This window comes from Falco punctatus, assembly GCF_963210335.1.
Source record: "Falco punctatus genome assembly, chromosome: 2".
NCBI classification, from domain to species: domain Eukaryota; kingdom Metazoa; phylum Chordata; class Aves; order Falconiformes; family Falconidae; genus Falco; species Falco punctatus.
This window is the reverse complement of record NC_137581.1, coordinates 76,754,270-76,782,081: the sequence shown is the minus strand read 5'-3', so window position 1 is coordinate 76,782,081 and position 27,812 is coordinate 76,754,270. Positions and strand designations below refer to the sequence as shown.

The window sequence follows — 27,812 nt, the reverse complement described above, 5'->3', positions numbered from 1 at the left end:
GTGTGAAATCTGACCATAGAAGCTGTGTAGCATTACCTGGACTTACAAACCAACACTGCTGTATTCAAATGGGAACTATAGGGTAGAAGTGAAGACCCCTGTGACTGCACTCTATTAAATACAGACAGGTTCTTGGATGTAGGAAAAAAAAATAATTAAGCAGCAAGGGCAGGACACAAACTGGCATGGGGTTTCCATCCCTGAAAAGGCTGAAATAGCCTAGCCATATCCCATGGAGTTGTTTATGCTGTGAAACAGCATATGTTCTTTACATATAATATACACAAAAACATACAGATAATGTTCTTTAGCAACATCAAAAAATCCAAAATGGCATCAAAGATCATCAGTTTTCAGGATAAAACCCTTGATTTTTATTTCTTTTGGTAGTAACCACACAAATACTACCCACATGGCCAAAATTTTCATCTCCTAGTCACATTTCTATCCCGATAATGCAACATACAACATTGCTGATAGTAACGAAACAATACTGTAGTATACAACACCACTACTAAGGTTTGTTCTGAGAAGGAAATGAAGGAAGGTTCTTTTTTGCATTTTTAATATATTCCACTACCTAGATTTTAGAAGAGGAAATATTAATGCTTATATAAGATCAAAAGTCAACCAAAAAGCTTTTGTAGAAAAGTATTAAGAATCCTAATAATAAAAATATTTGCAAATTTAATTACAAATACATTTTAAAAGCAAAATCCTTAATTAAGTACATCAGGGTTGGTCAATATTGACAGCATTCCTTTAAGAGGAAGTGAAGATAACACCCACTGCATCTGTGGGAACACCTAAATGCGTAAAGTATATACACTTACTGATCAAACTAGGTCAAATATATAAAGTGAAGAAGCAGTATATACAATTTTGAACCTACACAAAGGTTATAATGGCAGATCAAGTAAGAGTCTGCTAAAGATGTTAAGTACTACTGATTTCATGCATTTGTTCAACAACTTGTCCTAAAATTTCATCTACTACATCAATATCATAATTCACTTGCTGCAAGTCTAGATCAGGCATGATTGTAGCCAGAAGTTGTCCAACATTCACTCGAAGAGAGCGTAGTTTCAGGCTGTGAAGAAATAGTTAGATACGATTAGATGTAGATGAAGTTTTACGTTCAAATACCAAGTACTTTATTTAATGAAGCTGGACTAGTACTCTATACTGGAAAGGCTCTGTACCTAACTTCCATAAACCAACAAAAACCTGATGTGGTTAAAGCTGCATCAAGATAATTTCAAACTCTACCAGTTTTTCAAAGCTGAGCCTCTCAATTTTTAATTTTGAAGGTGTATATTCCCTTAGTTTCAAACAAATACTAAGAGCTAAACTGAATTCTGCCTTTCCCAAAACAGATCAGAAATACTTCTGAATAATTTTATTTAAATTGGAAAGTAAGCACTGGCACAATCCTTTATCCCACATTTTTATTTCTCAACACAATATTAAACTCCAGTATTTTTATACATTTAGAAGCACAAACTACTCCAACCTATGGGAACAAAGAGAGAAAAAGAAGAGAGTAGAAGGCAAGAAAAAGTAGTTTGTTCAAAGGCTTTAAAATATAAAAAGGAAGTAAGGTAAGAGTTATAGTACAGCGAAAATGCTACGCCTCCTGTTTTTGCTTTCTTTCCTAGATCCCCTTGCTCTGTCCTCCTCTTGATCAAATTGCTTCCAAATCACCCATCCCTTCTCTTAAGCATTTCCTTCTACCAGCAGTTCCTTTATCATCTCCAGTAGCCAGTCTTCACAGTGCCATCACATCCCAATAGGACTTGTGGTAGAAGTTACTTGCAAATCCTGCATATATTTGCTAATTCTTTTAGGAAGCACAAATCAGATGCTACGAGAAGAAACTGAAAACACTGGCAGATAAAGGGGAGATTTACCCATAGAAAAAATATTAGATTGAAAGGGGTCTCTGGAAATCATCCAGTCCATTCTCCCCTCCCTCCCCAACACACATTCAAAGCAGGGCTAACCTGGATAAGTTTGTTTAGGACCTCCTTGTGTTTTTAAAATCTCCAAAGATGGAGATTCCACAGAATCCCTGGGTTCCTTTTTCAGGGTTTGACCACCCTTGCTGTGAACACTTTTCCCCCCCCCCCCTTTAATATTTAAACAGAGCTTCCCTTGTTGCAGCTTGTGTCTGTTGCCTCTCATCCTATCACTGTGCTCATGAAAAGAGGCTGGGTTCACCTTTTCTACACCCTCTCATTAGGCAGTAGCAGAGCGCAACAGGATTTCAAGGTAACCTGCTCTTTGTAAGGATATTTCCTTTCCCTCTCAGCTTCACCTTGTGTATCAGATACTCCAAGCCCCTGCCCATCTTGGTGAACCTTCAGTAGGCTTGCTTGAATATGCCAGTGTCATTCATATACCAGGGAGCAAAAAACTGCAAACAATACTCCATGTTTGGTCTTACAATGCCCTGTAGTAGCATTCCCTCAAATTACTGGCTGAACTCTTGGCAGTATAGCCCAGTAGGCACTGGGTTCTCCCACCACAAGAGCACACTGCTGACTTACATTCAACTTCTAGTCCACCAGCATCATAGGCCATCTTCTTCCAAGCTGCTTTCCTACGAGTAGTCTCCAGCTTGTTCAACTGCATGGGGTAGTTCCAACAGGTGCAGAACTCTGCAGTTGCCTTTGTTGAATTTCCAGGTTTCTTTCAGCTCGTTTTCCCAATTTTTCAAAGTCCCTCAACAGCAGCCCTACCCTTCATAGTATCAATGGTTCTCTCCAATTTGATGTCATCATGAATTTACTGAGTTAATTTTTGCTGTCATACGGGCCATTAATGAAGGCACTAACCATTACTGGCCTCAATATTAATCCATGACCTCAGCAGTCTGGCCAATTTTACAACTCACCTCTTAGTGTACCCATCAAAACCACACCTTGGAAACTTCGCCACCATGATATCAATGGCAGCCCACACTGAAAGCTTTGCTAAAATAAGGGTCCACAGAGCTGGTCATCTCATTGTAAAAGGCAACGGGGCTGCAAAGGCATGACTTACCCTCAGTAAATCCATGCCAGTTATTCCTACTCATCTTGATTATTACAGGGCTGCAGGTGGCTTCCAGGTAGATTTGCTCCACAGTCTTCCCAGGGCCTGAGGCTACACTGACCAGCCTGTAGTTCTGCCTGTCCTAGATATGGGCACAACTACTGCCTTTTTCCAGGAATCAGGAATGCTGCAACAACCTTTTGGACATATCATCACAAGGCCACCTCTTCATCAACTGGCCAGCTCCCTCTGATGCATCTCATCTGGTCCCATGGACTTGTGTGTTGAATTTGCTTAAGTGGGCCTTTAATTCAGTCACTGTTTATTACAGGTAATGCTCACTCCCCCAAGATTACTATTTGGCTCAGGGAACTCAGTGGTTAGAGGGCAGACCTTACCAGTAAAAAACAAGGTAAAGAAGATACTGGGTACCTTATTAACTTGTGCCTCAGACCTCATATCCTTTGCTACTAAGCACCTGCCCCACTGTGCAGCAGGTCCACATTTTTCTTAGTTCTTCTGTTGCTACTGCTGTGCTTACTGAAGCCTTCTGGTTGACCTCTGCAGGCCTTGCCAGTTTTAACTCCATCTGAACTCTGGCTTTCAATTCCACCCTACATGACCAGGCAGTGTGCCTGTATTCCTGCGGGACTGCTCATCCCTGCTTCCATCCCATGCGTGTACTTCTTTTGCGTGTTTGTGATTTCCATCAACAGAGAGCTGCAAGCTCTCTGTTCGTAAGTTTGAACCCTTGTTCAGTTCAAAGACACACTCTGGACGCAACCTAATTCCACAGGATTGGTCTGCAGCAATGAGTTCTTACAGGAAAGGTGATTTTCAAAACCAAACTCAAACTCTTTTCAGTAGAGTATTATTGATCCAAGAAAGAAAAACAGAATATAAAAGTGAAGTTCATCTACACAGCACAAGCTAATGATCACCCTCTTTCCTGCCTCCTTTCTCTCTCCTTGTTCTGCAAGTCATGTCTAGACATTATATAGTATTTTTGACATTTTAACAAGCATCAGTATGGCATTGTATTCTGCAGTGGCCAACCCTGCTCATACAAATACCTAAATCATAAAAAAAATAAATATTAAATAAGTCATTTGATTAAAAAAAATGTTACTGAGTTAGGAGTCACAAGAGGCAACAGAGAACAATTCCAAGCATTACATTTTATTATATGATTATCAGACATTATCTTCATCAAAATATTTCAGATACAATCAGCCAGACAAAATATTGCTTGAAATATAGTCTAGAAAGAACAAAATTGATACCTTTCTCCATCAGAAAAATTCACGGAGTCTTTTACATTACTGGTGGTAGAATCATTTGCATGTGCTACTGCTTGTGGAATTGAAGCTTTTAACTGTGCAATTTCTGCTTTGAGTTCTTCACATTGACAGGCAATTTGATTTTTTTCCACTTCCAGTAGTTCAATCTGGCAAGTAAATAAGTTTACATATCAAACAAAGTTGTGGTGTGTTAAAATAAAGACAACTTATACAAATCTAAGTCATTTAACTTTGTTGACTGCTTTTAATTAACTTTTCAGTGAGATTTTAAGTTATGACAGCCTACGCAAACTGCTTTAACATAGGCAGCTGTCAAACTGAACCACTGTATGTGTGCTCCTTCTGAGCCTCCTCAGTCTCTCTTTTGTCTTGCAGTCAGAGCCACTCAGAGCCTCGCAGTCCCTCAAGTTTGCTTACTTCTACCTATGAAAGCAAAAACTAGAAGCTCCTGGGCTAATTTAGTATTTCTTCCCCCTTTCAGGTGGCTTGATTAGTTTGTGGACTGAACTATACACACATTATGTACTAGAACTGCTATGAAACACCCATTACAAAAATAAAAATAATGTAATTGTTAATTTGAAGGATATCACTGTTTCAACAATCATACCTCACTTTTATATCTGTCCCTTTCAATGCTGCACTTGTCCAGTTGCCTGAAAACATCGTCCAGTTGAACAGCAATTTCATCCACCTCGCTCTTACTTTCACCATCAGCACACTTGCTGCATTCAGTTTTTAAGTTCTGCAGGGTAGAGCATTGCTCTTTTAGTTTTGCTATTTCTTCTAAGGCCTGTTCATAGAGAACGGTCACTTCTGCCAAGCTTCTATCATGAACATTTTCTTCTTCAAATGAAGAAACCGTCTCAGTTGACTGATGGCACATTTCTTTTTTTACATACTTATTGTTCAGTTCTAAAATTCTCTGTTCCAGCGTTTCTACTTGTTTGGTTAATACTTCACATTTGTTTTGGTAAATTTCTTTTTCTTTGTTTAGTAACTGCAGCTGTTTTTTCAGTTCATTTCCAAGATCTACATGTGTCTCAGAAACATGGTTAACATTGTGCTGTTTAGTTTCCATCTCTGCTCCGGGAACTTGAATACTGGTGTCATCTTCCACCTCTTCCTTTTTAACAACTAAGCTTGGGACCTCTGTCTGTGTTGCTGAGGTCAACTGTTCACTTTTTGATTCAGGAGTAGCTGCACTGCAAGGCTCTCCAACACTGCAGTTTTCCTTCATCTTCTCCTCTTGATCCAGGTTAATACATTCAGTTTTTATTACAGGAACATCAGCATCTGCTGAAGGCTTTGGAGTACTGCTCTCTTCTAAAATAATAACATCTTCATCATCATCATCATCATAGTTGTTGAATGTTTTGTCATTTAATCGAGGTGTCTTTAAAGACACAGTCGTCGTGCAGCTAGGTGTCTTCCGTTTAAGACTGAGAAGCAAAATATTGAACTGATTATTGTATTGCTCAAATACAGCAAAGTCATTTGTTTCAATCTATGTTCAGGGTTTTTATAAGCACTATTAAAAACTACCACTCAGTAACTAGAAAGGGACGTCTCCCTGCACAGCATTTTATGTGTAACCAGGGCAAATACCTTTCCTGTAAAAACAAGTGGCTGACATCCACACACTATTTTGAAACACTCACAACTCAAGATTTGCAGGAAAACACCCCCAGCCTCACACCCATTCCTTAACCAACAGAGGTTAAGGAAATACTGTAGAGTGTGGTTAACAATACAGTCTTTCCCTAGACAGATAAACCACGCAGCAAATTTCCTTGCCAGTGCACAGTATTTTTTGGTGCACTTGCTTTTCTACTTCACTAGATTTTTAGGTACCTTTAATCAGCCCTCTGCTTCTGGTACTCCCAAAAGTGACATATGAATTTTGGCAGCTATGACCTGAAGATGGGACTACACCCAACACCATCATTTTCATTAGCAAGTTATTAATTTTAGAAATAAACAGGAATCTACTTTGTAGATATTTACTAACCTGTTATCAGAATCAGAATGAGGTGAAGATACTGATCTATTTAAAATAAGCAGGGGTCTTTTGGCAGAAGCATTTGATGTTTCGGGTAAAGGTGATCTTGGAACAGTTTCCTTTCCACTCACAGCTGTGAATTTTTTGAAGTCTTTACTTGAAGAAACAAGTGTTTTTAAATACATTTCATTATTGACCTATAAGATAATATTAGTTAAGAATTAAAAGAAACAGACATTAGTAGATTCTTCAGAACAGGTTTAAGCAGTTCTATCTGCCAACATCTAAAATTCTGACCAACATTTCTCATGTATACTACAAGGATTTCCTTGAACCTGGGCTCCATATTTTGCACTAAGAAAGGCTAACTAGACCCCACATTACACACCCCAGTTCCCTTAACGGCTGCACACCCCCTCCCCCAAACTCTCATGCATGTGAAGTATTTCCTTTGTGTTGGTTTAAGACATAAAACATACTAGAAAGCAGCAAGTTTTTTATTGTAATTACAGGCTTCCAGCAGATTTCTGAGAGGACTTTGAATGCTGTACACCTGCTGCACACTTCTCTCCATGCACAGATTTATTGCTGTCAGAAAGCAGCTTTATGATCTTACAAGTCCCTCTCTAGGTATTTTAAAGTACTATTTTAAAGTACCATGTAGAATCTCAGGAAGGAACTTTTCCCAAGCTGTATTTCTGCCTGAAGTCTGAGCATCATACACAAAGTATTGGACAGCCACCTCTGTTATTTCCCTCTGTATATTTCCCTATATACACCTCTGCTCATAATTAATCCAGTTTGTCTAAGATGAACAATACTTTCCTTTTAGAAATTACTTTTATACTTGGGTAAAAGTAATAGTAGAAAAATTGATAAAGTATATAGGTTAAAACAGCACATGGAAAAAAAATCTCCTCTCCAGAAATTGAGAGATCTTAGCTTAGCATTTTACTTACAAAGCAACTTAAGCTAAATCACACTGATTCTGGAGTTACAAGCTACCCATTCTCATAATTCAACCATGTTGATTTGCATCTGCATTTAATTTGCATTTGAGTGCCTCCTTGCAAATGTAGAGCTACTACAATTCTGTACATCCCCACTTCCTGCCCCAGTTTTAAGGGCATCTTTACTTTCATACCCTCATCGCATCTCTCTACAACATATCCACTTTTCAATAATTACATGTCATGCCATAAAAACAGGTATGAGTGACGGACATTTTTTCTAGTATGATTTTGCGAGAGGGCTTTGTTCCTCTCAAACTCTTTAAGTACTACATAGAAAGCAATGGTGTATTTTCCACCACTGCACACCAAAGACTTTACTAACAGTGAGCATAAGCTGCACAGCCATCAAAACAAAACACACTGTTGAATCAGTCAGCTGTCCACTAGCTAAAGCAAACTAATTCAAAGCCTGGCCTATTTGATCAAACTGCATAGTACTGTTGCCAGCAAGAACAACTCTTCTACCAAAGTCAGTTTCCTATCAACTTCGAGTTACCTGGTGGCTGTATTCTAGTCGCCTCTTCAGTTTTTCCCTGTCTCTGCACAACAAGAGAAAAAAGATTAAGAACTTAGATTCAAAATGTTAATTCATTATAAAACCAAATCAACCTCAAACTAAAAGCAAACACTCCTTATCTCAGCGGGATGCAACAGTGTTCTAATTAACATATTCTGGTTCATTGAATGAAAGTTTTCTGCATGAATTTAGAATCTAGTATAGCTTAAAGTTATCTCTCAGATTAAGATTTGTTTTAAAAAGTTGAAGAACACCCAAAACTCCCACTTCTAGAATGCTAGCCAGCATTAGTTAAAATTACTCAACTCGGTGGTTTTTTCCCCATATACCTTAGCTAGGAAGCCTCTTATTCTTAAATAAATTCATTAAGGTATTCAAGTGCTTCAACACAGACCTTGAAAGTAAAAGTTACCTAGACGAGGTCCCCCCGTAACAGCCCTAGCAGCTTGTTTCTCTAACATTCCAAACTATCCTCACATTGCTTACTACTATGGAACAACGCCCACCTGAGATCTGTACTTGAACACCAACTCCTGCCTTGCTTGCCTCAGTAGTTATTAAATGAGAGGGGACCTTTGCATTATGACTTTCCTAATTCTAATTTAGGAGAGCAAACAGGTATTAAGTCAAAGAGGGAAATTTAAATGTAATGCCAACATGCTAACAACAGAAAAGAACAGTGCTTTTCATCTATTTATTGCTAATACCAAATCTTGATTTCAGGGCACTATTTTCTGGCTGGATATATTCCCAGAAGAGTTGCAATTATACCACAGGTGAGACAAAAGGGCATTTAGTTTTCACATTTTTTTCCTAGTGTTAAGACACTTGTAAGAAAGTTTATAGTACTCACTTTTTCTTGTAAGTTTTCTCATATGTAGGATGTATTAGGTCATCATCTTCTGGTTCTTCTGGCACATTACAATTCCTGAGTTAAGGGGAAAAAAAACCCCAACAAAACACAACAGAAAAAGCTTAACATCCATGCTTATAACAGGTGATAAAGCAAGAACTAAAAGCAGCATTTAGATATCGATCAAAATCTAATTTTACCGGAATTGTGGGTCAGGGTTCAGTGAGCAGTACCACTTTTCTGGCAAGTGCTCTATTCCATCTGGCAGCTTACGCCATTTCAGACATGCATCACATTGTACCCATGTCTGATCAGGCTGTTTTCTGCAATGGAAAAAATATCAGAACTTTCATGGGAAAAATTCATTTTTGTGAATGAGTGTAGAACAGTAATGACAGTATGTAAAATTCTTCTATTTAGAAGCAATACTCACTGTATCTCCTCAACTGGCAAAGCTAATGGATGATATTCTTCATTTTTCTTTGTTTTCATTTCATTCCAGTAATCATTAAGCTTTTCTCCTAATGCTGCTATTGTAAGCCTAAAAAAGAAGTTTTTAAAAAGACCATCTTAAATAATCAAATCCTAGTACAGAAAGAACCTTTATAAAACTACAGGGAAAGAATAAACATGTGAACCACTAATATTTCTATTTGTACAACAGTAAGCTTTTTGCTTTTAGAAAATCCTAGAAATTAGTAATTGCGTGAAGCCAGTTTATCAGCAAAGAAATTACTGGAAATACAAGTCGAAGCACAAAGCCTAAAATCAAGAGTGCTCAATTCAGAAGCACCGTGGATGTACAGTGCAAACCCTGAAGCCACCCCACCAGTTCAACCTCAGTCATGGAAGAAACAAGTACAAAACCACCTCTGTCAATCTAGGACCTAGCTTTGGATTTGTTTAGTGTTTCTGTATGCCCATTAACTTCAGGTTCGTAACTACTCTAAGTTGACATACAACAACGCTACATGGAGACTGCCAGTGTAGTATAAAGCCTACGTCCTGCTAAAAGGAGCAGGCCAGTCTTACCCTAGGTTAATTTTCAGCTGGGTTAGTTTCCTGATATGGGCTCATCGCGCAGCTCACTGACTACTAGAGCTGGCACACATAGGAGGGAGTGGTCCAATAAAACAAGCCTCACAGGTGAGGTAGAGGTTAAGACTGCTTCTTATCAGCATGCTGAATTTACATCGGAGTAAGTGGCTGGGTAACCAGAGACTGAAAGTCAGTCCCTCCCTGCCTGGCTTATTCCAACATCTATTCCACCCTGTCCCTTGAACTAACACAACGTTCATGCAGTGAATTAGTCTAATCTAGAGAGCTTTGATCTAGTTCACCTCTGTACCCAAGTCACAAATTACTGTGCCAGAAAAATGAAGTACCACAAGGGCAGAAATGAGCAGCAACACATGCATAGGATCACTTCTCTCTTTTGGAGAGGGAAGAAGGGCAGATCAGCTTATACTGATCATGACTTAAGTTTTATATTTCTGTTTTGGGCTGGAAAGGTACCTGCAGCACTCTTTGCAGAAAAACCTTTATGAAAGATTTTTCAAGTGTAGTATCTCTATGCCCACATTACAAGTGTTTTTTAAAAAGAAAAAAGTAAAAAACGTTCAATGCTCACTGTGCCAGCCTGTGAGAACATAGCGCAAAGCCTAGTCAACACAAACGACTATCCTATGGTGTTCCCAATTCCTCCTCTGCCAAAGGAACTGTTAGTGCCACCCTACAGGAAATGGTTCAGAAGACATCTGTATTGAAAAAAGCTGACACGAGCTATTTTCCAGTTTGACCAATTCCCTGATCTGCTCTACCGTATGTTCTCGTTAACAGCTCTGCTAGCACAGTGACAGTGGAAACACAGGAAGTCCTTAAAGCTGGCAGTATCACTGCAGAGAGCAGCACAAACTGTGGGTGCCATTTAGATACAGGCGAACTGAACTGTAGTGGCTGTAACAGCCACTGCTTGCTGCTCCTGCTCCAGAGGGCTGCTCTTTCAACAGCAGGAATGACCAGATTTATGTTGCTATAGCCACTCAATTACTGCAATTAACAGCTTTGTTTATTACAGCACTCTGGTGTGGTTTCTGGGTTATCTTTATATGCAGAGCCTATGTATAAATCAGCAATTCAGGAAAGGCATCGTAGACCATTCAGGTCGCCAGTGGAAGCTGGAACACAACTGGTTGAAGGGCAAAACATGCACCTTGAAAAAGATAATGACTTCTGCCAAAGTTAATCCACCTATGTTTGCAAGTCAATACCCTGAATTTCTAAGTCCATGTTGAAAGCAAGTGTTAGTGCACACGGAAGGGAAGTCCCTGCTCCTTTAGGGGCATATGGTCAAAGGAACCATAAACAAGAACTTACAGGACAAGCGTGCGATGATGTAAACATTAGCAAAGGATACATTCAAAATACTCTCAACACAAACCCCCTAAATAAAAAAAATCCTCTGTTCCACTCCTTTTTTTTGTCCTGAAATATATGCTCAGCCCCGTATTATGTGAAAAAGCGGCAACCCCAAGTTAGAAATAAAAACTAGAACAAAACAATGTCCCAAATCACTGCTGCCTTAGGATGTCAGGTATTTTAAACGCTCTATCAGGGAGCAGAGGACTTAAGGGCATTCAAGTCCACTCTTAGGAAAGAAAAGGGCTCAAAAATATCCAACTGTTTTTTGAAAAAAAAAAAGACCAAACCAAAATTGTTATGAACAGTTAATAGTATGGGATTCATCTGTCAATTTTATTTATGTGCCATACTAGTATCCACATCTCAGCGAGTTATCCTGTGCTCATTTTACAACCAGTGAGGGTCAGAATTGCAACCAACCACTTTTAGGGGACTTAGTAGCAAGTTGTGTGTATGTGCTGTCAGTGAAATCTAGGATATCAATGAATGCAGTATGACCAGTGTAGACTTACACATCCCACCTCAACTGTTCAGAACAGACATGCAGTTTAATGATGGAACATAAACTTTTTGTCTCACTATTTAGAAAAGAAGTCTTTATGGCAAGTATTTCACAGTGAACAGCACTATTCAATAGAAAGTCCACATAAAAATATACATCTACCTGTATTCATTTGTGTAGTCAAAATCTTGTTTGTTATGGGTTGGTTTTAGGAAGTTGCATTCAATAATTCCAACTACACCAACACCCATGTTGTTTGCCTGTAAAAAAAAAAATTAAGATCTATCAGGAAAAACAATATATATTCTATGCTAATACTGCAAGAGTTTGTCAGAGATCATTATAAGCTATATATAAAAGGTAAAAACAATTTTCTGGCTTATGACTCCTCTCTAAAAAGGAACTCTCAACACAAACCCCCTAAATAAAAAAATCCTCTGTTCCACTCCTCTTTTTTGTCCTGAAATATATGCTCAGCCCCGTATTTTGTGTAACAAGCTAAGTTTTAAACACAAACATTAGAACAACTGCATACAATTTGATACAATTTTTAACTGCTACACAAACTAAAATTGCAGTTTTGTAAAGGATACATCAACAACCTAGTTTTCATCTGCATTCTTTTTAAAATCAGCATTGCAGTGAAAATTATTTCTAAAGATGTTAAAACATTTTTGAGCTTTAATTTCTTACCTTTAACTGACAGCCAACTCTTTCATAAGCTTTGATGAGTCTGTTTTTATGGTACATCATTATTCCATAGTGATCTTTGTTTCTGCAGTTAAATCCAAAAGTAATTCTTACTGTTTTAGCCTTTTACCAGATATTAAGGAAAAATCTGGTTAATCTCATGTATTACAAAGTTATAGTTACTCTGAGTGTTCATTCTAAACTGCGTCCTGGAACCTTCTTTTTTTAGATTGAGATAATTCCTCCAGTATGTCTTACAAAAAATTTTAAAGAAATACCACATAACTGAATCCAGACAGCTTACATTAGCAGTAACATCATTAAATTTAGCGTGCGATGATGTAAACATTAGCAAAGGATACATTCAAAAATTTTGGCCTATATATATCACGTTCAATGAAGGCAAGGCTTTTGGAAACCAGCTGTGTTTTCACTTTTTGTCCTCGCAGAATGATCTGCATTGTTGGCTTCAGATACAAAATACTGCAATAAGCCTATAAAACATACAGTAACTCCCGTTATTAAAAAAAACCAGAAACCTCAAGATATGTTGCAATACATAGTGTTTAGAAGACAAACTCAAGTTTTGATTAAATTTTATGAAATGTGTTTTTTTCCAAACTTAAATCCAGAAAAATAGGAAATGCGAGTGTGCATAATAAGCATACATATGACAAATTAAATGAATAGCAATTGAAGGGCAACTTTTATGAATATGACAAGTTAATCAACTGTCTGAAGATGCAGTTTTACCTCCAAAAGAGCTCCCAAACACAAATGCCTCTTTTCTTATCCCCTATTGAAAGCTTAATAATTCTACTACAAACTTTAAAATAACAAACAAAAGCATGTGTAATTAACTTTCTTTCAAAGGACTGCATATTAACATAGCTTGATAATAGCTATGCAATCTTCTTATAAACATCTAGATATTTGAATTCTAATCTGCATTTCATTTATCATTATATTTACAACTTCTAATGATTGAATTAGATATAGGACTTCAGTATCTCAATAACTGAAGGTGTTAGTTCAACTGGAATAATAGGTCTGAATATCAACTACAAGAGGTGTCCAGAACACCTAGCAATTCCAGATGTACTTTCTTATAAAAAGAAGCCTTCAAGGCTTATGAATCAGTAGTGGAGACAATGGTCCTATCAATTAGTCTACAGAAAAGCCTTGTCCCTGTCTGCCTGCATACATTCAAACAATGAAGCTGCTTCCCAATATCTCTACCTCTTTTCAACACCTAGAAATAACACTTTGCCAACCTAAACCTATCTGTTTTAAGAGATCCACACAGGCATAGTGTCAGTACTATATGCATGTAGATCTGCACTACAATCAAATGCTTACTCTGCTGACAACCACCCCCCTCTCCCCTAATTTCTGAAGCAACCGATTTCATTTCCCTCTTGCTCCTTCGTGGATAACAATGGCTACATTTAACAGCAAAAGTTATTTGCAAGACTACATAAACCCCACCAATTTTCTCCTAAATAAACAGAAATTGTTTACACAAGTTCAAAAATACATTCCATCTTCAGTTTTCAAAATTAGTATTGACATATTGCCCTAACATTTAAATTCTGACATTTGTCCTCCCTCCAATCAACACTCCTGTAGTAAATACCTTATATATTAAACCAAAAACATACAGCCTCCAGCTTCCAAAAATAAACAAATCCTTTTAAAAATATTATACATACTCGCAGTGAGTAGTCACTTTCTGGAACAATCTGGTCCAGTCTCTCCTGTTTTTTATATCCTCTTTTGCCTGTTTCATCTAAGTCTTCTGGAATTCTGATGTCGTATTTATCTTTGTCAAAGTCAAATTCTGTTTTTTCATTTTTATCTCTAAGAAATAAGATTTAAAAAAGTATATATTATGGGAAAAAAGTAAACAAGGTATGATATTGTGGTGGACCCAGTACATATAAGATTCAAGAGAAAGGGAACTCCTTTGAGCCATGGTGGTTTTCCTCATATATTTGCTAAAATTCACATAAACAAAGTTCACCAGTTCCTTCCTGATATTCAAGGAATACAAGAGAAGCGAGAGCAAGTGTGATACTTGTGGTTTCTAACTTAATTCTAAACAGGTCATGCTTCAAAAATGAAAGTGGTCAGTATCAGCTTTAAATTCTGGAGGGACCCAGACACACACATTCCTTCTAAATGCAAGATTTCTGAACACTACTAAGATTTTTAATGCTGCAAAAATGAGGCTCACCACAGTTTTCCAATTAAATAATTATCACAATTTCTTATTGGATCAACCACCAGATGTAGATACTATATTTAGTTGCAGATATATACAATGAAGTATACTGGCAGTACCTCTGCACAACATTGAGATATCATAGTTGGTGCAAATATTCCAGATATAAAGTCTTTCAATACTTTTTAAAAAAACCCAGAGCTGTTTCAGTAGATATGATTACAACATATTAGAAACAACATAAACCCCCGCAAAGTGTTCTTTCCCACAACTTCCCATAAATACACTCCGAAACTCAGAACATGAAAGTTAGGCTGCCCAGTCAGCTGAGTTCACTGTATTTTCTTCTGCTCAAGCAATAAAGTGATGCACATTCCTAAAAAAGTTCATACCTAAAAATAAATTAAAGTCTACTTGGGCAATGCAAATTTGTTTCTGAAGAATAAAGGAGGTGAAGCTTTTCTTATGGAGCAGATGGCAAGCGGAAACAATCAGAATTAACAATACATTTACTATCTCCAGCTTTCTTGTATTAAAATCTCCTACGGTAGAAGTGATTTGGGGCTCTAATACTCACAAGAAATTAATGAAATAAAAAGAAACCCAAACTTTTGACCTGCTATAACTGACTGAAATTTATTTTGTCCTGCAACATTCAATCTATACTCATTCAGGTGTTGTTTCCTGCTCTCTCCCCGATGGGCAACAACAAAGGTAAGAAACTAAACCCCAAGCTAGTTTCTTGCCAAATCCACGTGACTGAAACAGTTCAAAATTGCTTCCTCTGGATACCTTGTCATTTCAGTATTTAAAACTACAGTAAGCTACACACTTAACAACATAGTACAAGACATCATCTTCCCAACCAATTTGTGCTATCACAGTTAAGGGCACAAAGCCTATATACCTCTAGAAGGACACTGCTGACTCCAAAAGCCAGTAATACTTGCCTGTACATACAAATGGGTTTCTGTTTGAATTTTTGCATTCACAATTTCAAAGGTCTGAAATAAGAGATTTATAATTTGCCAATTTTAATTTTCCTCTGGCAAAGGCAACATGTTACAAAAGGAAAATATGAAGCCCTTTACATTCTCCTTCCCTCTGCTTTGTTACTTGAGATATTAGCAACAGCTCTCATGCAACGTTAAAGTCCCTTAATCATGTGAGTTTGAGTCTAGTTTGCCAGTTACAGCTAACTGCCCACAGTCTTTCGGAATTATTCCACAAAAAAAACCCCTTGTATGTTTGCATACACTGAAAGATAAACTAAATGAGATATAAGAGATTGGACTTCACCTTACCTTCTAAGATTCCAAATGATAATTCTTGTTCCTTTTTTCCCTATTATAGCATCTAGCTCTGCCAGTAATTTCTCCTCAGAAGAAAATAAAGAATGTGTTAAGATGGCCTTCAGGCTGTTTTTGGATTCTGCTGGATCACTTATCTGTCGTAAGCATTATGTCAAGGAGAGTAACTTCGAATGAAATTTGATTTCAGATTATGAGGATGCTTCTACAACGGTATCCTGTACTCACCTTCACAAGTTCTCGTTCCATATCTCAGAGCTCCTACAAATTTAAAGGATTTAACTTATTTTAGGCTTCCTCTCATCTTATAGTTTATTTAGCCTATCCATAAGACTAGACAAGATTTCCCTTACTGATATATCACCCAAATTTTGCATGTACCAACAACTTTTCATTCAGAAACTGCTGAAAGGATATGTTGGTTGTTGAATGTCACTATAGGAACCATGACATGTTCTGCTTTGGTGACTTCAAGGAAAGTCTGAGATAACATGCCCACACTCATGGTTTCTCCATTCTTGGTGAAGACTATTGCATCTTTTCCCAGGCGCATGGAGCCCGATTTAAACCCATTTCCATACAGTCCCACTGGAACCCGGCCATTCATCACAGATTTCTCACTGAAACCAAAGCTGAAACATATGAAAACATTAGAAGAGTGTAATAACTGCTATAAAACTTGAAAACCCTAAAGATGCATGCAAGATTTACCAAATTAGACTTAAACACAATGACTGAATCTCTTGTTTTGGAGACGGGGGCCTACTGTACAATTAGACAATGTACAGTTAAACAAACCCTGAAAGTCACCTGTATAACATCACTAAAACCACACTGCAAGAATTCAGGGAAATTTACTTTCATCATTAAGTATGGAAAAGAAATATAATCTGTCTGAAATTATGCAATAAGCGTTCTTATGGGATTCTAACAGTATTTACTGTGAAGCCACAGGATAACTAAGAAAAACCCTAAAGCTCTTCCCCCCTGCCACCCTGCTTGAAAAATGTGTGATGTACAGATTTTCCATTAGTAACTACACACTACATTTAAAGTGAAACAGGCAATTGTATACAGAACACTAAATTTAGCAAACAAGCTATTAATGATGGTATCTAACAGAAAAAGAAAAATATCAGTTTGAATTCAAACTTGGTCAAGTTTAAGGCCAGAGATTTATCTGCAGGCAGAGCAATACTTTCATACTATAAGAACAACTGAACAGCACCCTCTTTGCTACCGGTAGAAATAAAAGTTGCAGAAAGATCATTTCAACCCCTACAGAATATTAAATAGATAAACAACATCAATATAATTATCATTCCTTTAAGTTTTCCTCAATACCTTCTATTTTCAGTACTCCAAAGGGTTTTAACTGAATTCTCCTTAGCTCCACTAAAGGGCCCTACAAAGAGTTTACACAGCACAACCACTGTGCAGAAAAGTTAACTGGGAAGGCTGACAGAAAGGATAAAAGGAAATTATGAGATAAAGATACACTGACAAAGTTGTATCAAAGTTTTACTAGCATCTGTCTATTCTAGAGTGTCACTTGGGTAATTGCTCATCTTTAGAAATGTTAAGATCATGAACAAAATTAATCAGTTACATTGGGGAAAAAAGAATAAGCTGAGCAATAACAGAACTAGACACTGGAATTTTTACAAGAAAAAAATTGCAAAAGAGGTTATCTACCTTAGCATTTTGTGCAGCTTCTCTGAGTTCATACCATTTCCATTATCTGTGAATGTCAAGCATATGTTGTCGTTTATCACCGTTTTGTCTATCCATATCTGTTTAGCGCTCACGTCTGGATCGTAAGAATTATCTGAAGAGAAAGAAAGCAGACAAGGGTGGGACACTAAAAAGCAAAAATTAAAATACATTCACACTTGAACTGTTAAAGAGTTTAAATTCAGTGAAGATGACAGACATTAACTCTTCCAAAGTTACTTAAATCCACATGTAGCATGCAACAGAGCCTTACCTAGCAGGAATACATATATAATCAATCTGCCGAATGTTAGTCTTTCAACACTGCCAAACAGCTTTAAGGAATAGCTGTCCTGAACTTTACTACGGTGCTATGCTTGCACATACATTTATTTGGTGAATATGCTGGCTTAACATAGCTCCCTAATCACGGGCCTATGACCCTGAATAGTCACATGCTAAATTAATGGAGATCTAAAACTGCAGCCATTTTTCAGCTCTGCAGTTAGGTCTGCAATGTAGTTGCAGAAATTTTGTGCTGGCACAGATATAAATTTCTCAACTAAGTCACTGAACATTAGTCAACTTTTGTACAGAAACAAGAAGCCATAGTTTTTATTGAAGTACGTGTTATGTGAAAAACTAAATCTCTTAAACCAGTCTCTTCTTTACAGATGACATCACTAAATCAAAGCATTACAATGAAACAGTTACATCAAAACCTGGCAAACCCTGCCTGAAAACAATGCGCAGTTTCCCAGCTATTAAAGATGCCAGTAGCATATAGGCAAAAACGTAGGCTGAGATGAGTGGCACAAACACGAGAATAGAAAATGAAACCAAAACAAGTTTCTACTTTCCTTTCCTGCCTCCCAGTTACCTAATGCAGTATTTACTTTCTCCCAGCCATGCAAACACCTCTCACATCTGGCTCTCAGGAGGCTAGGTTATTATTCACAGCGCAGACAACGGCACATCACTAATACACATGGCTGCAACACCTTGCCTGCTGCTGGTCTGCCGGCTTTTTGATTGGAAAAAAATCAGATTTGCAATACTGTCACAACTTCAGATAATTAAGTTTGAGACACTAGAAAAAACAAGCAAAACCCTGAAGCCCAGCTCCCCTGCATCCCAGATAGTTCTGCAAAATCTAGAATTTTGACTCCACAGCTGCAGATTTAGGTGAAAAAAATTGTTGCTGTTCTGCTACCACATCAGTCACAAATACATATTTTGCTAGTGCAAGTTGTTCAAATCTAAGAATGTATGACTTTTCACAGATGGGAAGTACAAAATGCTTTAGACTAAACTTTCTATTTACAGGATTTGAAAGAGGTTGCAGCGTTGCTACCACAAGCGAAACAGAAACCACGGCTCCACAGACAGTTCTTGGCAGCAAAGCTAGTTTAAATCTCATCTGCCCTAACACCACTTTCCCACGTCTCTTTTCTGTCCTTCCCCAGCACTGTACTATTCACGGAATTTGTGAGAGGGGAAAGCACATGGAGGATGACGGGTGGGATGTGATGGCACAGCAAAAGACAGCACCCCTGCCTCACTGCCTGTTTTGCAGGTTCAATTGACAGCCATAAATAAACAGCTCAAGCCAACACTGTGGCCCATAAAAAGGAATCACAGCTTGGTAGCTTGCTTTCTATAAGCATAAAGTAAAAATTGCATGCACAGTGAAAAAGTTCATAAAATGTATTTCAGCATCAACAAAAGGGAGAAGCCAGCAATATAACCATCAAGAAGCTGACAGGAGGAACTAGAGCTTAAAAAGCAAGTTTTAGAATACAGATCATTAATGATTTAGGTAAATTTACCAAAATTCAGGCCTCCATAATGCAACCCTATTCATGTTATTTGATATTTGGTATATGGTATAGCCACACATAGCATGCAAAAGACAGATTACAAAAATTATTTAAATTAATATGTCTAACTCAAAGCCTTTACAGCCAGTATAATGCTACTATGCTTTTGAAGATTGTTAAAGCAACTTGTACAACAAATCAGAGGCAAAGGAAGAAGACAAGTCTGTCTGCCTTGCACAGCACATCCAGCATCATCCCAACCCGGTATGGCATGGGGTGAACAGCTGAAATTACTTAAGATACTGCTACCTTCAAACCAGCCGGCCCTTCCCATAGCCACATGGTTCTTATTTCTTCCTTTGCAACAGCTCTGGCCTTATCTAGCTGAAAAACTCTTATTTTCTTTTGTTAGGTTAGTTATCTGGATTAGCAACAGCAGAACTTGTGCAAAGGAAGTGAAGGAATGTGTGACCAGAAATGCTGTTCCTTCTGGCAACAGCAAACTACTAGATAAGCTTGGCAAGTCTTTCCAAACCACACCTTCATTTTGAGGAACTAGTTAAAGAAAGTCTGCTAATCATTCCATACCCAGGGAAACAATCAACTCTGAATATATCCAGTTAATATTCAAAAATCAATGGCAAGATGATCAACAGGAACTAATAAATTAAACAGATACACAAGCCATGGCTGACAGCAGACAACAGAGACACTACCGAAGAATAGAAGTCTTAGGACACTGATGGATGGACCATGAGAAGGAACCACTCAAGTGTTACCGAAATCTCGGAATAAAGAACTTATCAACACCAATGTGATGCAGATAAACAGACACTTCTTTATTAACGGTCGGGTGTGCGAGTGAGTGCTCTCACGATCAATGCACACCAAGTTTCAAAATCATACACCTTATATAGGACTTGCTCATACATATTCATTAAGTATTCATGCATAAACATAGCATTTCCCAAAAATCATTAACATACTCTCCTCCCATATCCGATTCTGCACAGTAAAGGTTAGAAAGGTCTGGAAATGGGTCTGGGGTATTATTCGGGTAGGTGGTACATGAGTCGGTGGTCGTGATGCCCCCTGCCAGAATTACCTTTTACCTACATTCACTGTTTCTTGGCAGGTAACTACGAGTTGCTTCATTCGACTCTCCCCAGTTCCCATTAATTCTACTTTCTGACATCTCAATACATTCTCCTAGGCTACACGTAAACACTGCATCCAATCATGAAACTGTTATCTAAGTTCTAAACATTCCTACTAGGTGATTCTGACCAATCCCTTTGGCCTTGGTACGGGGCTGTACAGAGGATTTCATAGTAGCTGTCGGTTGCTGTGCAAACACAAATTCCACTAAAATATTTCTTATAACTCTATATTCCTATTAAAATCAAATGTAGTTAATTAATTCTAACTAATAGCAGATATGTAACACAAGTATAAACCTAAAGATGTTCAGCCAGAAACTTGATAACCCAAAAGAAGAAAGTTAGGATGTTTGAGGAGTATTGTGACAATGTGCAAAAATTACTATGGATGTTTTGAGGAAGCATCGAAGAAAAGGGAAAGATCAAAGTGGATGGGAGAAGAATGGTATAATGAGCAGGGGGAAACAACAGGCTGATCACGTGCACGCTGGCTGCTGGTCAGTATGCTTGCGTGGTTGGACCTTATGCCACTCTGTTGTACATTCTAACTAAACATTATTTCTAACTATTTCCTGCTTGAGCGTGCTCTCTATTCTCAATGTGTGCCTGTACGTATTTGTTCTGCTAGCAAACCCTCAGACTGAAAGAAAACAACAATCATTAAGATCCAAGGTCTGGGTCTTGGCAAAACACACAAACATGGGTAAACATGAGTGGTAAGTGAGTGAGAATATATGTATGCACCACTACTGAACTTTAAACCTGGTTATCCAGTAAGCAGGAAGAGGATGAAGTCATTTGGGCTGTTCGTGTTTAGAGCACCGCTTGTGTTTATGTGGGTCCTTGCAAAGTTACTGTCCTCCTGTCTGTGCTAATCTGTCTGCAGCCAGCTGTGTCTGTACAGGATACAAGTGTGCACGCACATCCTTAGAATGCACACTCAGCTTTACTACCTCTGGACCTAGGAACAGCAAAAAGCAGTAGGCTTGCATTTGGTGTACTAGAAGGGAAAAGGAATTCACTTGGTCTCAGAGTCTTCTATATTTGGCAATCCTTAATAAACTCGGCAAAAAGAAACTGGCAAATCCTACAAGGCCTCTGCAACTGCTGTCAGATAGTATGTATGCTGTTAGGAAAGAAAAAAAGTCAATCTGAGTGTACCAAAGAAACACATTGTAAGATTCTGAACAGTAACAACAGGATCAACTTCTTTCCCTACTTGAAGAAAAAGTTTGTAACAAACAATCGAGTACTCAGGCAAACTATTGATCCACGTACCTATAAGTTCTGCAATTGCACTGAAAGGCCACGTGTGACTGGTAGAGTTGGTATGCAAGAACTTTGGACAAAGCTGAAATAAACCACAAACAACGGCATTAGCTTGTGCTCTTCAACACCACCAAGCCAGAAAACAGTACATGTTAACTAAAGTAATACTAAATTAAGCTGGTTTGTACAACACTACCAAAGGGCTGTAATTGAATTTACTTTTAGATACTGGCATACTAACACCTTTTAAAGGGAATATTGATACAACTATTAAAAACAAAAGACCAATACAGAATTCAGCCCAGTATCATACTATATTCTGAGCACGGGTTATGTTGTCATTTTACCAAACCCTCCTTACCTCTATAAAAACATAAGGAACTATTGCTTTAAACTGATGCTAGCTAGAGGTTACAGAAAACATCAGAGCCTTAGTCCAAATCTAGTAACAGAAGCACATGCTCTCAAATGTCAAAAACATACATCTTAAACCATGAGTATTAATCTTAATCCAACAAATGAGCAGCACCTAATACACTCAGCTGCTTACTGTCCAATGTCATTGCTCCTTTTACCCATATTGATCAAAATTACCCGTCAGGTTCCCTCGACTAGTGGTTTATGCTTTTACAATTTGTTCTCATACATTTTACCCTCACTTATGATTAAGATGGAACCAGAGGAATGTAGCCACTACTAGGATTAGATGAGAATATGCAAATAGAGTACTTATTTATGGGACTTACCTTGACAAAAATATTCTCAATTACTTTATGAAAGCCTGGGTTCATATATATTATTCACCTAAATCAAAAGACTAGGAAAGCCAGAACTAAATATTCATATAACTTAAGGATTTGTCAATGCACTGTTTGGAGAAACTGAACTGCTGAAACGGATACAGTTGCGTTATCACTGAGACCATCTGTAATTGTACTTTTACAAGACCTTTAACACAAACCACATATATGCTTAAGCCTTGCTAGCATTGTTATGTTGATGGCATAAAAAGCAGTACCTACAAATTCATAAATGCTGAAAATAGTCTTTGTACAGCACAGTTACATCCAAAAACATAAAATAATCCATATAATAATGCGTATATAAGATCATAGAAATATTTTTAAAAGTGTGCACACAACATATCCATACTTTGTAAGTTTTGCAGTACTACACTGTCAAGCGCTTTCACATAGCTAGTAAAGTCTAAATAAAAGCAAGCAACCCCTTCAAGTGTCCAATTTCATTTATCAGCAAAAAGGAATAACGCTACAAGCAAGTTCTAGAGCCACGAGCCACGTTCCAGAGCGGGAGGTGGCAGCAGCAGCAGCCCTAGTTCAAATCAACATAAATGGCCAAGAAACCTCCCCCTTGATTCTAAGCTCCTGAGAGCACAGGATACATTTTCAGACTGCAACTTAATCCCTGCATTTCTCCATTGAGCTAGAGTACAGTTATGAATAGACATCACACTCTTAATTGCCATCTGTGCTTTAAAACTCCAGTTTTATAAAACCTGGTAAATCGAGTCAGGCTAAAGCCACTGTGCCCCTTTCAAATTCCTAACAGATACCAACAAATAATTTAGAATCCAAGAAGAAAATGACATCAAGCTTTTTACTGAAAACATATTCCATGGCACATGGTTAAAAGGATCTTTTGATTTCCTTCTTCTGCCATACAATAACTCAGTGGATCTTAAGATCTATGCATTATTCACTTCACCCTTTCACAGTGCTGGCAGCATTTTTCCTTTGCTTTCTAAGCTTCATAATCAAAACACACAAAAAATAACTGTTTTTTTTCTTCCTGCCTAAAATCCCTCCTTGTCAAAACAAAAACACTTAAACCCCCCTCCATCACCCAGATGCACATTCAAGCATCCAGCATCTGCTGAACCCGCTGCTAAAATATTTCTCTGCTGTTAGCCAGTGAAAAACTCCAACCACACACAAGGCAGACTGGGACCTCTGGAGTTACTGCTGGCATTGTAGCCTCAGCAAGAGTAGACCTGGCAAGAAGTCCTAACTGTAGTTTTCATAAAGACATGAACTCACAGTTGTGAGCCTCCCCTGATCACCAGGCAATGCTGATGAAGGAACCTCTGCATCACCAACAACGACATAGTCATGAATAAGTGTCCTTTATTCTGTGAAGCAAAGCTTACATATGCTTGGCAATAAAATCTCTTCACATGTTGCCAGTGTAACACAACACTTCTCCATCCCTCATTTATTTCACTGCTGCATGCTAGTGATTAACTTTGAAAAGAATGGCACCTTAAATCAACAGCATCTTCTGTAAACACCCACCAGAATTATGCTGGTCTTCTCTGGATCACTGTTTCAAGTGGTAAGGTTTTAAGAAAGGCCGGAAGGTGATACATGGAACTGGGAACTTGTGAACAGGTGTATGTGAAATGAGAAGACATGGGTCGGAACATGGGAATAGCTCTAGTATCACCCCCCCGCCCCAGCAAAAGGTGAGCTGCTATCCCACAGGGTAGTTGACGGGAAAGTCTGCCTCACAGTAGATAGCATCATTTGCTCATGTAAGGTCCTGAAACAAGGGTACAGGACAAAACCAGACTAAAAAATGGAGAATAGTGGTTTAAGGCCACTACCTTTGTAGTTTGCTTCTGAGCATATGTAGCTGTCAGCAGCAACTCATCATTTCCTGATGAGTACATCAGGAAATATTTAAGCCCATTTTGTCCCCTTACACTTCATTTCATCAAAGCCCCGCTTTAAGCGGCTCATGAATAATTGAAGTTCAATAAGTACAGTAAGAAAGAGTTAGTCCCCTAGTGAATACTCCCTTTTCACTATGTTAGCATGGCTGTAGCTGAGACGATCCAGTTGCTTTGTTCACTGGGCCTAATATATTTTGTTACTAAGTGGGTTTTGGTTAGTGGTTTTGTTTTTTCTCCAGTGACCAAGTGCAGCCAAATTCCTTCTGGAGATACAAACAAACTTCCCCCTCCTTCAAACTGCATAAACAGTGTGGTTTAGTCTTTTTATGTACTAAGAGAAGCATCTCTTAAAATTATGATCAGCAAATATCTAAGAATAAAGCAGTTTACCTCTCAAAAATGACAGACAGCTTTGGGAACGTTAGTTTTCCAAGAAAATCAGAACTCTTCTATCCCTTGCAGATCATAAGGCATGCACAAATTAAATTACAACTGAACAATGTTTTATCTTACAGAAGAATTTCACAACTTCCTGGGGAACAACCTCACTGCCATTTTCCTCCTCTTCCTCCCAGTTATGCTAGTCCAGTTACATGATTCTAGTGAACCACATCAGGGAGTGCATCCATATTAAAAACCATTTTTTAAATCTTATTTTGACCTGGATCACTTCCCTGATCTGTCTCATCATGTAACAGAGCAAAAATTTCACCAGAGCAACAGGATATAAATGCCAGCATGGGAATGAGTTACCAGGCCTGTGCTGCTTATACATTCTTCTGAAACTAATGGAAACATTTCGGTGAAACCCAACGTATTTCCAAAGAACAGCTGCTGACAGAAGGGGCTGTGACCATCAGCTCTCTGTTGTTCTCTAGAAAATAGAGCCTTTTACATTGCAGGACACAACCTGTTAAAAAACTCTATCAGCTGCTTCACTTCAGCAAAAAACTACAAAAATCACAGCTTTCACTGAAAACAGACTGAATAGAAGTTTTAAGTTATGACTACTGACAAACAAAAAACAAACAGCATCCTAAAAGTAATCCAGAAAGATACCAGCTGCATCAACGCTAGCTTAGATTTCTCATCTGTATGAGTCCAACTTGCCAAAGTGATTTCAATTTGAGAACAGTTTAAAAGTGTTAAAAGTCTGAGTACTGACATGCAGGGTTTTTTTTGCAAAGGCTGATTATTAATGCTGATGCATTTTTCCTGTCAAGAAGACTAATAATGCATTAAAAACAGAGACACCTCTTTTTTTTTTTAATCATGTTATCTAAACAAGAAGGAGAACACCTCTATAACAAAATATATCAGATTAAGTGTGGATTTCTAACACTTACAAGAATTAGAGATCTGAAACGAAAGCGTAATTCTTGAACTTCAAATAGATGACATTTATAGCTAACCTCTACAGTCATGGCTATTTGTATTAAGGTAATCTAAGCAGTGTTGAGAATATACCAAGATACATATTTCACTCAAGCATTTCATAAGTTACTTACTATAGTGACCCAACTTCTTTGCACTATTCTGTAAGTAAGGTTACAAAGCACACGTTTGTAATTGTGTGACTTACTGGTCTTATATAGGCATGTGTGACTTCATAGCTGAAGTCAGAAAGGCTTAAAAAATCATCCTGTTTCATGGATGATGTATTAAACAACTGAAAAAGTAGCTTTAACTTCATTTGTATTAGCAGAAATACGGAAACGACCAATTGCCACAGAAGGACAGCAATACCGTGACTGAAAAGCAGGATACAGTTGTGCATTTAACTGCCTGGATGTTCATCATCCTTGTTACAATGTAATTAGGCCTTCTGCAAAAAGTAGTTAGGATTTGAAGCTACAAGCTTCTAATTAGAGGTCACGACGTTCGCAGCTAACTACATTACAACAACAGGCTATGAAATCCCGCCCTCCATAAGCAGAGCAACCCACCCACAGGCTGTGGCTTCCCCACCCGCGCGGCCGGAGCTCGCCCAGCCGCCTTCGTGCCCCGCCGGGTACAGCACAGCCCCCGGCCCGCCGGGCACCCGCCCCGGAGCTGCCCCCCCAGCAAAGCGACCGAGGGACGGCGCGGCAGGGGCTGGGCGAGGGCACAGCCGGTGACAGCTGAGACGACAGAAGCCTGCGGAGAGCGGGGGGTGCTGCCCGCGCTCCGGCGAAGGGCTCCGGAGCCCGCCCTTCCCAGCACTCGGCCGACAACTTTTTACCGCCGGAGAGGCGAGGCGTCGGCCCCAGCCCGGCAGACTCCGCTCCCCGCTTTCACCGCGGGAAAGCGGCGGCCGCTGCGGCACGGCAGCTCCCTCCTCCTCAGCCCGCTGCCTGCCCCGCGGCCGCCGCGGGCCTCGCACAGGCGCCGCCGCTCCCCTCGGCGGCCAGACGGCGCCGACCCCCGTAGCAGGGGCCGCCGAGGGGGGAAGGGAGACCGTCCCCGCAGGGCCCTCCCCCGCCCCGCTCGCCCCGCGCCACTCACCGCGCTGAGGCGAATACCGCCCTGTGTTTTCGCCGCCATCTTTTGTGCCGCAGCGAGCGCCGGGGCGGGAAGGAGAGCGGGGAGCGCCCAGCGCCCGCACTTCCGCCTCGCCCCCTCCTCTCCCGCTTCCGGCCCGTGGCGCGCTGGGGCGGCCGGGCGGGGCGGCGGCGGCCCCGGGCCGAGGGCGGGAGGCGGGCCCCGGCGGCGGTGGCGGCCATTGCCGGCGGTGGGGGTTCGCCGCTCCTGCCGGAGCCAAACGGGCGAGCCGGCGGCACTGTCCGCCGGAGCGGGAGCGGCGCTCGGTGCGCGGAGCGGCGCTGCCCAGCGCGCAGGCAGCCGGGGCGCTGACTGTCAGCGTGCGCAGCGCGATCGGACGTGAACGGCTTCTGGGGCGCGGGGGGCGCAGCGCGACGCCACGGAACGGTGTACGGGCCGCAGGGGGAGGCTGGGGCCTGACTGGCGGCTCTCGCAAAGTCACTCCTGGGGGCCTCACACGTTCGAGCTCGGCTGTAGGCGGCAGTCCCCGCGGCGCAGAGGCAGCGCTGCCAGGGCACCCGCCCCGGCCGTGTGAGGGGGCGCGGACCAAAGCCGGCACCGCCGCCCCGGGGCTCCCGGGGAGAGGCGCTGGCAGGGCCGGGCGAGCCGCCACCTTCCCCGCCGCACCGGCTGCTCCCTGCAGCTGCTCTACGCCGTTCTTCCAGACCCACGGATCCAGAAAACTTGTCCCAAGACCGCCGGGACCGGCGTCCCGGGGCGGAACGTTGCAGAATGCGAGACAGGGACGGAGGAGCGGGCACGACCGGGG

At 39.9% G+C, this 27,812-nt stretch overlaps 1 protein-coding gene across 1 annotated transcript; it reads right to left on the bottom strand.

The window, feature by feature from the left end:
* Nucleotides 1-345: 345 nt before the first annotated feature.
* Nucleotides 346-27,812, bottom strand: MORC3 (MORC family CW-type zinc finger 3). The gene is made up of 17 exons (XM_080376242.1): nt 27,008-27,812; nt 21,841-21,913; nt 17,565-17,697; nt 16,289-16,501; nt 15,864-16,013; nt 14,048-14,195; nt 12,698-12,829; nt 12,339-12,458; nt 11,808-11,905; nt 9,156-9,263; nt 8,923-9,045; nt 8,723-8,797; nt 7,849-7,891; nt 6,349-6,536; nt 4,948-5,779; nt 4,320-4,483; nt 346-1,090 (listed from the first exon to the last, which is right to left on the bottom strand). Exons 1-17 carry the CDS (start codon nt 27,044-27,046, stop codon nt 937-939), a joined length of 2,793 nt encoding a protein of 930 aa, XP_080232368.1. The 5' UTR covers nt 27,047-27,812; the 3' UTR covers nt 346-936.